The sequence below is a fragment of the Embiotoca jacksoni genome, unplaced genomic scaffold, assembly GCF_022577435.1.
Source record: "Embiotoca jacksoni isolate LCO1_2020_lvr unplaced genomic scaffold, fEmbJac1.0.p SCAF_43, whole genome shotgun sequence".
NCBI classification, from domain to species: Eukaryota; Metazoa; Chordata; class Actinopteri; family Embiotocidae; genus Embiotoca; species Embiotoca jacksoni.
In genome coordinates this window covers 2048450-2063496 of record NW_027185396.1, presented here as the reverse complement: position 1 = coordinate 2063496, position 15047 = coordinate 2048450, and the positions used below count along the sequence as shown (strand labels likewise).

At 43.7% G+C, this 15047-nt stretch overlaps 1 protein-coding gene across 1 annotated transcript; it reads left to right on the top strand.

The window, feature by feature from the left end:
- The first annotated feature begins 4044 nt into the window (after positions 1-4044).
- Positions 4045-14852, top strand: fkbp1ab (FKBP prolyl isomerase 1Ab). Its single transcript, XM_069169154.1, has 5 exons — positions 4045-4192; positions 4331-4378; positions 9585-9697; positions 11103-11268; positions 13492-14852. The coding sequence occupies exons 1-4, from the start codon at positions 4156-4158 to the stop codon at positions 11229-11231; spliced, it is 327 nt and encodes a 108-aa protein (XP_069025255.1). The 5' UTR covers positions 4045-4155; the 3' UTR covers positions 11232-11268; positions 13492-14852.
- The last annotated feature ends 195 nt before the right edge of the window (positions 14853-15047 follow it).

The following is a 15047-nucleotide window of genomic DNA, read 5'->3' as shown; positions in this document are numbered from 1 at the left end:
TTGAACGTACTTTTGTTGTTATTTTCGTGGAAACAAACATTCAAATTTAGTTTTGCAAATCCGACCAGAATCTCCTATACAGGTAGAAAATGTCGTTGAAATAGTTCCAAATGTTGACTTCATCAAATGTTATCATCTTTCTATGTTTTCAGTAAAAGTAGGATTTTATCAGCTCGAACAAGAAATCAGACCCAATTTATAAAAAAATATTATGTAAAAAATGTTGGCAGGAAAGTCAAACTATTTTCTACAATAAACCTTAAAACTCAAAAGATGTTTTATTTCTAACTTGACTACTAAAAACTGTCACTTGCTACTTTATGTGTGATTATTAGTCGTTTTCACAGCTTTTTAGGACAATAGCACGTAAATACAAACACTTTATTATTTGTACATAATCCAGAGAAGCCACGTGACTTTCTTTCAGCCCTGAATAAAGTCTGCGGTCTCTGAGAACCACCAGCGAGGAGGCGAGACGGCTTGTTTGATGCCCGAGAGCCAAATCACAGTCTCACTGCTGCCCGTGAAGCTGAGAGTCGGAGACTTGACACCTTTTTATCTTCCTCTCTTTCACTCTTTTGTCTGCCATGATGAAAAGGAGAGAAAGTCTGCGTCGGAAACTCAGAGCTGGAGAAAAAAAGGTGTTTCTCAGAAGACAGCCGGAGGTAACGTGATGAAACGTGAATAGTTTTTATTTAAACCCTTTTGCCAGATGCTTTGTTAATGGGCTTGTTTTTCTGCTGTGGCCATCTTTATCGCCGCAGACAAAATGATCCGTGTTTCATACTTTGTGTTCAGATCTTTTTTGAAGGGTCTCAAAAGTGAGGCACAAAATTCACTGATTGGTGCAAGACCACGCGAACATGCAGCGGCAGTGTTACGCCAGTGATTCCCAACCAGGGGGGCTTTAGGGAGCAGGAGCTGGAAGGATTGAATCAACTCATTGGAAAAAAGAAAATGATTCAAATATATCTATATTTCATATATTGTGATTTAAGCATGATATTGTAAGAAAGAAGTCTTTACAGTTATTTGAAATGATTTATAAACAGACGGATTATAGACAAACACAAGTACTGGATCAATGTTAGAATAGATATCAGGGTGAAAAAGCTCAAAGGTAAATACATGGTTATGGACAAATGGGTGAAAAAGTAATAATTGATCACTGATTAAAAGGGGAAAAGTTACTGGCAAAAGGAGTAGATGAATGGTTTAAATACTTTTATAAAAGTTATGGTAACTTTTTAATTAGCTAAAAGTAATGAATTAAGGTTTAGACAGAATGTACAAAGTCGCTTCAAGTCGTAAATATTCAAAGTATTCAGTAAATAGTAGAATAACTTAAATGTAAGAACGAACAGCGGAAATGGTTAATAAAATAATAGATAACTTAAATGATGACTGGTTGATAGATGAAATGTTTAAAAGGTTAAAAAAGAATAAATGATGTTGAAGCTAAAAGTAAATGTTTAAAGTAGCTAATATTAATTTATAAATGCTGAGCTGAAGGTTCTGGATAAATGTTTGACTTGTTTGCTAAAAAATTGTGGATTCACATTTCTGAAAAATAGCTCATGAACAAACACACTGTTGAAATATCTCAGTCTGTAGAAACTGAACTCAGTGATGTTTCTGCCTCTTTACCGACAGACCTGAATATTGTCAGTTCAACTTCTGAGTGAGTACTGTACAAGTCGGATTTAAGAGTGAGTACTGTACAAGTCGGATTTAAGAGTGAGTACTGTACAAGTCGGATTTAAGAGTGAGTACTGTACAAGTCGGATTTAAGAGTGAGTACTGTACAAGTCGGATTTAAGAGTGAGTACTGTACAAGTCGGATTTAAGAGTGAGTACTGTACAAGTCGGATTTAAGAGTGAGTACTGTACAAGTCGGATTTAAGAGTGAGTACTGTACAAGTCGGATTTAAGAGTGAGTACTGTACAAGTCGGATTGAAATGAGCAGCTGTGGTTGGACGCTGAATGAAAACAGACTCGGCACGTGTGAACGACATCAGTGTCCCTGTCGGTCTGCGTCATCAGAGACGGTTGGACTGTGGTCCTCAACTTTTATTGTCTGAGAGCGACTCGCTGTGGAAATAAGAGACCGGAGTCGTCTGCAGTGCCCGTTTCATCTATTTTGTAAATCCAACATTGGTCTCCGAGGCCGTGCGCGTCCACGCGGGCTCTCCACGGCCGGCACGAGCGGCCCCCAAAACCTCTCGAGCCACAGTTTAATGAGTCACGAGGAAAGTTCGGAAATCAAAAGCTGGAGAGTGAATGTCTTCCACTGCTCTTTGAATCACAGCTGAATAGAGCTGCAGGTGATCACAGCGGTCCTCCGGTTTCTCCTTGTTTCTGTGGCTGGACTTGTGATTGTGCTGCCGTCCTTCCTCCTCCTCCTCCTCGGTGGTTCAACACCGCTCAGCTGTGGACAAGAACCTGCAGTAAGCTCCGCTCGTCTCTGCTGCTCTCTGAAGAACTCGTTTTTCTAGTTCCCCAATATTCAGTAAATCTTATTCTAAGATGTGGCGATGAATCAGAGAGTACGAGTTTTTATATTCATCAGAGAATAAGAACCACTCATCATAAACACACCGTGCACAGAGTCACTGCACACACCTCCTAGCAGCTGTCAAGCCGGTCAAGAAAAACACGCCACTTAACGCACCTTCACAATAAAAGCATTTCATTCTCTGTAGGTACTCCAGAAGTAGTCTGGTGATCGTGGCTGGAAAATGACTTATTTTTGATTATTGATAAGTTAAAAAAAAATGCTGTTATCAGCACGTAAAATAAGGAGGAAGAGGGTTATGATGCATTCGTTAGATTACTATAAATGAGGTGTCTCCTCCTTAAACAGCCTTTTTCTGTGCAGGGCATGTCGATAGGAAATGGAGAGGAAACGTACAGTTGTGATGAGGATGGAAATGGACAAAACACCAACTCTCAGATCGCATTCTTCAATTTATTATGGCCCAAAAAAACCAAAAGGGTTTCAGGCTAATCTGTGAGAGCTGGTCTGGTATTTCGTCTGTCAATCAGAAAAACACATGTAAATATGCCAACGATGAATCATGGCTGAATTCCATTTAGCTGCTCCAGAGTTGATAACCGGGACTGTTCACAGATCCTGAACTGTAAGTATGAATGTTAAGTCCTTCCTGAACTCTCAGTCACTGGCTGGTTTAAACTATGATTTATTAATGAGGTTACATCATTATAATTTACCAAATGTCTATTATGACTAGTAATATGATCTCCTGTGTCTTATCATCACAAACTGGCATAAATATAAGGTACTAATCTTGCATAATGACCCAAAAACGGTTTAAAGTCCGTCTCTGCATTGATTAAACCTCTAAAAACTCCTCTCTGCTCATCCATATTTCATATTTAAAAGTTGTTGTTGTTGTTTTGTTAACAAGATTAAAAAGTGGATGTTGATTCTTTAAGGGTCTCTGAGGATAAATCGTGTGTGACTGTAGGTGCTGTTTCATTGTCTGAATACACGGAGGAACTCAACACAAAAGTTTTCACGCTGGTGACGGTAAGTGGTCAAATATTTTCTTATTGTTGTTAGCTGAATGTTGTTGGAAGTAATTTGTGGTTCTCTTATTTTTGTGAAATGCAAATTAAACTAAACAAGATTTACATCAAAGTACGTTTTTACCACAGTTTCAGGTTGGACTTCAGTATTTCATGACATGCTTAGATCATTTTGCTTCCAATTAAGTTTTTACCTATTTTGCAGGAAGGAATTTACAACTGCAAAAAAAAAAAGGTTTAGTCATATTTAGTGATATTGCTAAGTTTTTTTTTTTAAACAGAATTATTGATATTCAAAAACAATTCTCGTGATTTGTTATTATTTTTTTCATTCATTTTTATGTAACTAATTTAATCCGAGTGATTTGTGATTGTGTAGCTCTCCGCTCTGGCCACCAGGTGGCCAACTCCGCCAGCCGTCCACGGTGTTTTACTTTGAAGGTCTCGGGCGGAAGTGCCGCTGTGTAACGGGAGTAACAGCCGCCGGTCTCCGTGGAGAGAGAGAGAGAGAGAGAGAGAGAGCGGAGACGATCCGGCGGAGCAGCGAGCTGACAGACGGACTGCGGGAGGAGTGTCGCCGTGTGCCCACAACACACACCGCCAACATGGGAGTCGAAATCGAGACGATCAGCCCCGGTGACGGTAAGAACTGCACGCGCAGGGAACCGTGTTTGTGCTGCTCACATCATGTGTTTGCATGTTTGTCATAGAGGCGCAGAACCAGCGCTTTAATTGCGTCGTGTGCCCGTTATGTTAAGCGCCTCTTTGGTGTCTCCACAGGAAGGACTTTCCCCAAAAAAGGACAGACGTGCGTGGTGCATTATGTCGGTGAGTCTCACGTGAGAAAACTTGTAACTCCTGCATGCACACACGCATTCAGCACGGTTAGCGCGTGCCGTGGATCTCCTGAAGGCCGTTTCAAGTGGAGTGACGGCTGCAGGCAACTGTCTCCTCCGCCCGTCTGAAAAATAGCTCCGCATGGTGATCCTCACAAATCCCGCACAAAGTGTCGCCGTCGGTCCTCCAAACCGGAGCGGTGTCGGTAACACCGGAGTCCGGGGAGCACACACGGAACGCACCGGAGACGTTCTTTTTTTTTTTCCTCCTCAAACCTCCCCAGCGGTGGTTCATGGTTCCTCAGCGGGGCAAAGAGGCATGACTGTCAGTCACTGCAGGGAAATTTAACCCCTTCACTCCCGGGAAGCGCAAACGTGTTCAGCTATATTTGTCTGGGAAAATGTCCACAGCAGCAGCAGCGGAGGAGGAGGAGGAGGTGCTGAGGGGGGAGGAGGAGGAGGAGGAGGTGGTGTGTCCCGGGGACACTCTGGATCCACCACTGCGTAAAAATGCTGCGCGCTCCAGTCCGGCCTCGTGAAGATCTCCGTTTGTCTCATCTGGTGAATTAAGAAATGCACAAAAAAAAAGAAACACAAAACGGAGACAGATTCCGCCGCAGGGTTCAGACAGACAGACAGACAGACAGACAGACAGGCAGGCAGACAGACAGACAGGCAGGCAGACAGACAGACAGACAGACAGACAGGCAGACAGGCAGGCAGACAGACAGACAGACAGACCGGCAGACAGGCAGGCAGACAGGCAGACAGACAGACAGACAGACAGGCAGACAGGCAGGCAGACAGACAGACAGGCAGACAGCGGGGGTTTAAATCCCGTCTCATTTGCGGTCTTTGTTGGAGTTCCTCTGGGGTCGTGGGGGGGTTGGTTGAGCGGATTATAACCGTCTGGGCGACTGCAGACACTCTGTTATTCCTCTAATGTTTCCTCAGGAGACTCCAGGATGCGACCGACACCGAATTATTTGAACTATTCCAACATGTGAGGGTCACTGAACAGGTCACTTAGCTGCACCTGTAGAGGTTTATAATATCATCTTTTAATTCTTCATGTCTCCACCAGCACACACTATAGGACCAATATTATTATAAGTACGGCTTATTTTAATTATGAATTAATGAATTGTCCTGATTAGTCAGTTAATAATTAGATGTATGAAATGTCATCACATAATGGGACAGAAAATGGTCCTTACAGGGTCTTAAAATGTCTTGTTTTGTCCAACAAAAATGTTTTGGTTAAAAATCCCCCCAAAAATGTCTCTATGCCGCTCAACATGATGAACAGGGAGCAGCAGGAACCTTTATTCTTCTTGAGAAAGCAGTCCAGTTCTGTGACGCTGTGTCACCGTGAATTCGTCCCCCAGAGTTAGACTGAGTTCCACTGGGACCTTCTGACATGTCTGAGGGGTGTTATTGATGTTAGCTGTTTGTGAACTTGAGTTAAAGTGGTTTTTCACACAATTTGCTGTTTGTTAGCTTTTTTTTTAGCTGGTTGTTAGCATTGTTAGCTGTTTGTGAACTTGAGTTTAGCTATTTTTAAGCAAAACTAGTTGTTTGTTAGCAGGTTGTCAAACTTTCAACATGAGTTCTTCTGGGACCTTCTGAGGCGTCTGAGAGGGAGCACTCAGACATGAAGAACCCTTCAGACACGAAGAACCCTTCAGACAGGAAGAACCCTTCAGACACGAAGAACCCTTCAGACACGAAGAACCCTTCAGACAGGAAGAACCCTTCAGACACGAAGAACCCTTCAGACAGGAAGAACCCTTCAGACACGAAGAACCCTTCAGACAGGAAGAACCCTTCAGACACGAAGAACCCTTCAGACAGGAAGAACCCCTCAGACATGAAGAACTCCTCAGACACGAAGAACCCTTCAGACACGAAGAACCCTTCAGACAGGAAGAACTCCTCAGACACGAAGAACCCTTCAGACACGAAGAACTCCTCAGACACGAAGAACCCTTCAGACACGAAGAACCTTTCAGACATGAAGGAACCCTCAGACATGAAGGAACCCTCAGACATGAAGAACCCTTCAGACATGAAGAACCCCTCAGACATGAAGAACCCTTCAGACACGAAGAACCCTTCAGACAGGAACAACCCTTCAGACACGAAGAACCCTTCAGACAGGAAGAACCCTTCAGACACGAAGAACCCTTCAGACAGGAAGAACCCCTCAGACATGAAGAACTCCTCAGACACGAAGAACCCTTCAGACACGAAGAACCCTTCAGACACGAAGAACCCCTCAGACACGAAGAACCCCTCAGACACGAAGAACCCTTCAGACACGAAGAACTCCTCAGACACGAAGAACCCTTCAGACACGAAGAACCTTTCAGACATGAAGGAACCCTCAGACATGAAGAACCCTTCAGACATGAAGAACCCCTCAGACATGAAGAACCCCTCAGACATGAAGAACCCTTCAGACATGAAGAACCCCTCAGACACGAAGAACCTTTCAGACACGAAGAACCCTTCAGACATGAAGAACCCCTCAGACATGAAGAACCCTTCAGACAGGAAGAACCCTTCAGACATGAAGGAACCCTTCAGACACGAAGAACCCTTCAGACAGGAAGAACCCTTCAGACATGAAGAACCCCTCAGACATGAAGAACCCTTCAGACATGAAGGAACCCTTCAGACATGAAGAACCCTTCAGACATGAAGGAACCCTTCAGACATGAAGAACCCCTCAGACATGAAGGAACCCTTCAGACATGAAGGAACCCTTCAGACATGAAGAACCCCTCAGACATGAAGAACCCTTCAGACATGAAGAACCCCTCAGACATGAAGAACCCCTCAGACATGAAGAACCCTTCAGACATGAAGGAACCCTTCAGACATGAAGAACCCCTCAGACATGAAGAACCCTTCAGACATGAAGAACCCCTCAGACATGAAGGAACCCTTCAGACATGAAGAACCCCTCAGACATGAAGAACCCTTCAGACATGAAGAACCCCTCAGACATGAAGAACCCTTCAGACATGAAGGAACCCTTCAGACATGAAGAACCCCTCAGACATGAAGAACCCTTCAGACATGAAGAACCCCTCAGACATGAAGAACCCTTCAGACATGAAGGAACCCTTCAGACATGAAGAACCCCTCAGACATGAAGAACCCCTCAGACATGAAGAACCCCTCAGACATGAAGAACCCTTCAGACATGAAGAACCCCTCAGACATGAAGAACCCCTCAGACATGAAGAACCCCTCAGACATGAAGAACCCTTCAGACATGAAGAACCCCTCAGACATGAAGAAGGGTTCCTGTCTTCAGCTGTCGTTGCTGTAGATCCCGTCCTCATTGTGATGGTTTTTTGACCCGGTGTGTCGATCCAGATCTTTTTTTTTCATAGAACAATCTCACATAAATGATTCTGTTAAAACAATGTGGTAAAAGAAGTGAATTAAAATGAATAATAACATCTATATTCTGTCTTCTGTACAAACAGCTGTGATAGTGTGTGATAACATCCAAACACACTGTCAGCAAAGCCTTCGTTAAAAAGCACCATTATTACATCATTACACCTTATTGCACATTTATTCACACGAATATAGTTTTTTATTTGGAGTTCATGTCATTTTAAATTCGATTACAAAAGCCCCGAATGTTTCCTTCTGCTCACGCCGTGTGCTCCGGTGACATCGTGTCAGAAAAGGATGTCGATGCTTCTTGAATGCCTTTTGGACCGTTGTGATTGGTTGCAGTCATTTAAAGGATCACGAGGTGGACATGCGGCCTCAGAAAGCTGCAGTCGAGAGACAGCAGGCTTTGTAGTGCATTAAAAAAACAAAACACAACAGTTTAATTCCAGCACAAACCCCCCGACATGAAGCACCGGCAGCCCAACGAGTCTCCGGAGGGGCTTTGGCCTCGCGGCCTGCTACGCTGTATATTTGTCTGCACCTGTTCTCGGTTTGGCTAAGCTGCTCTCCGTCTCGTTGCCCGGTGAGACGGACATAACTCCGTCTGTAACACAAGCCTCTTTACTTCAACATTACATAACTCCTAGTAAGACCAGATTTGGGCCTCGCCATGTTGCGCAGACGTTTATTTTAGATTTATTTTTTAGCTGTGAGGCTCTATTGCTTTTTTTTTTTTTTTTTTTTTAACTTTTTTAATATCACACAATCAACAGGATTTCCTCCCCGGGCCATTCTCCCTTCCTGTCAGCCAACAAAGCAGCCTTGAAATGCACCATGAAGCAGAATCCTCCATCACACAGGCAGCTCCTTCTTTTTAAACGCAGACATCTGTGAAGATCATAAACTGGGATTTTCCAGAGTTCTTTAGGGAGCCGGCTCCGTCTGCAGGAAGCGGCCTGATGGGGAAATGTTGTGTTCTGGTGAAACAGGAAAAAGCAGCGTGTGGATGCTCTGATTGGACCTTTCAGCCCTCACAGATCATTGTATTAGGCTGCTGTCTGGATGTCCAGAGGAGGACAGGACACCCGCTCTGCTGCCTGGATTACAGCCTGCATCTCGCCAACTGCCCCGCTGATGTGCCCAACAACATGCGCGCACACACACACACACACACACACACACATACACACACATACACACACACACACACACACACACATACACACACACACACACACACACACACACACACACACACACACACACACACACACATACACACACACACACACACACACACATACACACACATACACACACACACACACATACACACACATACACACACACACACACACACACACATACACACACACACACATACACACACACACACACACACACACATACACACACACACACACACACACACACACACACACACACACACACACATATCCTGCCTCGCTGGTGCTAATAACAGTGATAGCGCCGGCGTAAATAGTCTCCTGCAGACTGATGCTTGTGTTTTTCCCGACTGTCGGACTGAAACCCTGCAGACAGCTGCAGCTGCTATTTCTGAGATCCTCGGCGTCGGTTCACTCGGTGTCCACACAGCAGGGACGGAGGATGTCACGCAAGAAGATGCCATTTGTTTCTCGTGGTTTTATGAAACGCAGCTTCGACCCGCTGAGCGTATCTGACCTGTGCACGTTTCACCAGTTTGTGCACGTTCAGAGGTAACGGCTGGATTTTTCGTCTCTCCGTCTCCTCGTTCGCAGGCTCCCTAACGGACGGACGCAAGTTTGACTCGTCTCGCGACAGGGACAAGCCTTTCCGGTTCAAGATCGGCAAGCAGGAGGTGATCCGAGGCTGGGAGGAGGGTGTCGTGCAGGTAGGCCACAAAACCACAAAACCACATTAGAGGGCTTAAAAAAAAAATCAATTTGTTTTGTTGGCCTTAAGACAGCAGTTATACAAGTTTTATGTATGAAGTTGCACACTTCAATAAACAAGCAGTGTGACTGCTGCAGGACTGTGGAGTCTCCGTCTGCACCATCAGACCTTCAGGGAACACTTTTGTTACTGTTAATCACAGCGGCTTAAAACCTCGTCGACTCATCACTAAAAACTTTAATAAATCCCATATTTTTCAAGCTTCTTATTGGACGTAAAAGTGAAGCCAATGCAGAAGTGCCTTAAATTGCAATACCACTGAGGGCCACTAGGGGCTGGCTCCAAATAAACCTCTGGCTCCAATTCAAAAAGCATCAACTTCTCTCATGAAATACAAATTCGATACGTTTTCATTCATGAAGGTTTCCTCGGCTGAAGTGACTCCTGATCCGTGTTCTGGTGGTTCCTCTGAAAATACTTCCACAAATAATCAGGTCTAATCCGGGAGTGGACTCGATCTCTCATCGCGAAACACAGTGAAGTTAGAAAAGGAGCGTCGGGTAATTTAACGTAATCCCTGGTTCTCTGGTACCAGAGTGAGGACTGCATTTTGCTGCCAATCATGTTGTTAGGCGGTAGATATACGTGCTTTAAACGCAAGATGCGACATGCGCATGACCAGTGAGGGCGGTGTCGGGGCAGCATGAAGACGTGACATCGGCAGGGACCCGAAAAGCTAAAAGGAAACAAGTCTGAAACCGTTACGTCCGTGGACGGCGAAAAATCCTGAGAAATCAAAATGTGGGCGGAGCCGACGACGTGTCTCGTCGCCCTATCATACCCCAGAATCACCAAAGTAGTGTCGCCATGTTTACTGTTTACATCAGGCAGATCAGGATGTTCTGATGGGGTCATTGGTTCACTGGTGCGCCCTCTGCTGGAGTCCTCCAGTAACACGCTGAGTACACAGTCAAGTACAGGAACAAATACCACGCAAACAGCCGTCAACGTGAACACGTGGTTCAACAGCGAGTATATCTGCAACCCATCTGCTGATATATTTGAATCTATTGACATTTATTGACTGTCAGTCCTGCAGCATTTCGACTTGCCTGTCTGGACGTCCTGTAGATTCATGGTTGCACCTTTAAGTCCTCTTTACACTCTGAGGAATCTTTAAAATCCCAACAAGGTATCTCTTAAAAAAGCAGTGAAGAGTTGAAGCACTGAGGATTAGATTCAGAAATACTTTGGCATGATTAGTAAGCAGCATGTCTTCACTGCGACGGTCCTGAGGCTTATTATCTGACTTCCACTGCAGAGACACTGTTATGATCCAATTAAGTGTCTTCCTCCTCCTCCTGCTGTCTCCTCTGTCGGTGTCCTCCTCCTCCTCCCTCCAGATGAGCGTCGGTCAGAGGGCCAAGCTGACCTGCACGCCTGACTTCGCCTACGGAAACAAAGGCCATCCGGGCATCATCCCGCCCAACGCCACCCTCATCTTTGACGTCGAGCTGCTGGGTTTGGAATGAAACGCTCCCGAAGGTCTCATGTTTTCTTTTGTGTTGCGTAAGTAATCCGCGATGAACCTCAATCATCTGATTTCTGTTGGTGGACGCGGTCCTCGAAGGCCCGTGCAGACATCACGACCACAGTACGGGTGGTGATGGAGGCTCGCGCACGTCGGTGAGCGCCTGCTATGGTGGTGTTGTGGAACTGGTCCAAAGAGCGTCGCAGTCCGGCCGCGACGTCCTCCAAGGAAAACAAAACCACCCCTAAAAAAATCAATGAAAGGCATCTGCTTATGTTTGTTACTAGCAGCTGATTGGCTGTCGTGCGTTACGTTTTAAAACCGTAAAGTCTCAAAGCTACGGCTGCAGCTTCTCAAACGGCCTCATCTCGTCTGAACTGGGATTCATCGTAAAGATTCCTACGATAATCGTACCGTCCGTATTTAAGGTGTTTTCATCGGTGACCTGACGCTCATCAGACAGCCAGCAGGATGGAGGATAATCTAACAGCTACTGCTCCATTTTTGTGGATTTTTTTCTGTCTGTGATGGTTTCATAACTTCAGAGTCACCAAACATACAGGTGTTTTCTATTATGTGATGAATCTGCTGCCGTAACGTTGAATTCCCTCGTCCTGCTTTGTGAGCTGAGAGCTGAGCTGTCTGTCGGTTAGAAAGCTCGTCAACGAGTTCATTATTATTATTATTATTATTATTATTGTTATTGTCTTCAAACAGGGACCTTGGTAGTGCATTTACAAGTGAGCTACTTTGAATACCTGCCCTCATTAATGAGCTGCGTTAGTTATTTATATCCACAGGAACGGAATTAAATAGAATATATGAATATGGTGAATGTGATGGTGTGAATTCAGCTGCACATTTAGACGCTCTATGTCTCCAATGTTAGCACCGCACTGTACACCAACATTCACACTGGTCTTTGTCGAACTTTTATTCTGTATATGTTTCTGTTAGTTAAAGATGTCGCTTGATCAAAATCAGCACCTGAGCATCAGGTGTTTTTGTGAAAACTGGTCCGGGCACATCTGCGGAAAATCCTCAACCGAGACCCTCGAAATGCTTCAGAAAATCACCGGGAGGGTTTCCTGTGACGTCGGTGGGGTCGTGTCACCGTCAATTCGTCCCCCGGAGTCAGACTGTCAACACCGAGTTCTACCGGGACCTTCTGAGAGGGGAAAACATTCACTGCAGACCACCTGAACTGTGTCGCCGTGGCAACAGGCTTCTCCAACACGGCGACACGCACGCCCATAGCACGTTGAAAAGCACGTTTCTCAATCTCAGATCGAGTTTCCGGTGTATGGTGAAATACCAAACGTTCACCTACCGAGCGGTCACAAAAATACCTGAATCTCAGGGTCTGATGTCGATCAAGCAACAAAACTGAACGCTTCCTCGTGAAGGTTGCAGTTTCCTGCTGCTGCGACGACGTCGCCGCGCTGCGCTTCATTCAGTCGGAGAGCTGCTTCACTGCCCTTCCTTTTCATCGTCAGTCACAGTTCCTCTATAACCTGTATATATATATTTATATTCATTTATTTTGATACACTGACACTTAGTCCTATAATTCATATTTATGTTAGTACACTTATATTCTATCCTATAACATGTATACTGTATTTATATTAGTAAACCAAGATCAAAGCGTTTGTTTTATAACCATACATGTATATTAGTTTACTAGATTTCACATCATTAACCTACATGTACGTATTTATATTTCTGACATTCACACTGTTTAATTTACGCGTATATTTATTTATTTGTTTGTTTACTGACATTCACACAGTTATAGTCTTATAAGTTATATTCATGTTAGTACACTAATGTTCACACAGGCTATCCTATAACATCTATACTACGTATATATAATATTTATACGGTATATATTTATATAATATTTATACTGTATACATTTGTAAATCAACATTTACACTGTTTGTTCTATTGCCATACATCTATTTTAGTTTACTCAAATTCACAGAATTTATTCAATAATTTATATACCCATATAGTATATTTATATTGGTGCAAACTATTCAAACTGTTTATAGCCTGTATGTATATTTACAGTTGTTGACTTAACACTGTTTATTTGCACTTTATGCCTGATTACAGTTCTGGTTTGCATTTTGCTGTTGAATCCCATAAATACTAAAAACAGTTGAGTTTAATTGAGCTCTGAGAGGAAACTACATCTTTATTTTAAAGTTCTGTTGTTAAGGTTATTAAATATTTTCCTCTCTCGTCTCTTACAGGTATCTTCCTACACGGGCGACCTGGAGAGAAGTTGGGAGAGTCTGAGGCTCGACTTTATAGTTCCACAACTTATTTCATCAAACTACGACAGTTTGTCTTATTTTGTTTCTGTGACTGAGTTCATCCTATTTTTACATCCTATTCTTCCTCCTTGAAACGACGGGCCACAACCTTACAAACCTCCACCTTCCTCATCTTCAATTGGTCCCATTTTCTTTTCTTTGTTTTTGTTTTTTTAAGTGTTGGTTGTGCATGGTTACGCTGAGAAGTACAAAAACACCAATGAAGCCCTGGTAGCGACATTCATCTCTTGAGTCGATGCGTACTGGTATTATAATGTTTGAGTTATATTAAAAAAAAAAAAAAAAAACAAAGGAAAATGAAAAGCACAGATTTTCTGTTGGAGAGATGAAGCTTAGATTTGAACTTTAACGGCTACCTACAAACGTCCAGGAGGCCTTAACGGTGCAACGCAGGAGTGTGCCACAGAAAACGGGCATTTCTGCATAGAACCACTGTTTTCTTTCTAATCTGCTCAGTGAAGTGTGAGAGGGTTAATTGGCGTGAAGGAGAACCAGTCACAGTTGTAGATAGTTAAAAATGTGTGCCTACGTATTCTCACCTGACACATGGTTACTTCCTGTCTGCATGTTCGAGGCCCCGATGGAAACTTTAGTACGTACGTGTCAAAAAGCTTTGCATCCGGTTTGCTTTGTTTCTTTTTTCTTATTGCCTTCTCATCTCGCCGAGTCTTTAAACCACATTTAAAGCCATACAAAAGGTTGAACGGTGGAAAGACGGGATCTGCATCAACGCGCATCAATTGGAGTTTATTTTTGTTCTTAGAAATAACGAATTTTAAAATAAAAAAAAAAAAAAAGGGAAAATGCTTGAAATTTACAGCCGGGGGCCGAGCAATCGACCAGGTTGGGACCTCCCCCTGACCTTATTTTGTGTAACAACCTCAATCATGTATTTTTCAGATGCCAACTTTCTATCTCTGAGAACCGACGATGCTAGTGTAGATGACGATCGACTTTCTTTGTGTTGTTGTTGTTGTTGTTTTTTTTTGCCACCGTCAGTAAAGTACCACACCGCCTGACTGACGTCTGCGCCGTGGTCCACAGAAAACGCTGATTCACGGGCATCCTAGTGGGGTTTTTTGTATCGCAAATAAATAGTTTTAAATGGAGTTCACCTGACCTGGCTGTCTGATGTTGACCGTCGATGTTTCGTATTGGCCGAGCTGCAGCTGGCGTGGCAGCAGTCCACTTCTGTACTGTGTAGTTCTGTGCTGATGCGTCACTGTATGCAGGCTAAACCAATGATGACATATTTAAAATAAAAGAAGTGCTCTCTACCTGCCTCTGGACGTTTCTGTTTCTCACTATTACACTGCATATCTGATTTATTAAAAATGTCTATTCTCTTTTATTCTTTCACATTAATGAAAGGATGATGGGATTCTTTTTGAAACACTTCTCATGTTCCTAAAAGTAATTATTGTACATTTTGTCGGCCCCTGTTTCGAAGTTTAAACTAGATTTTGACACGG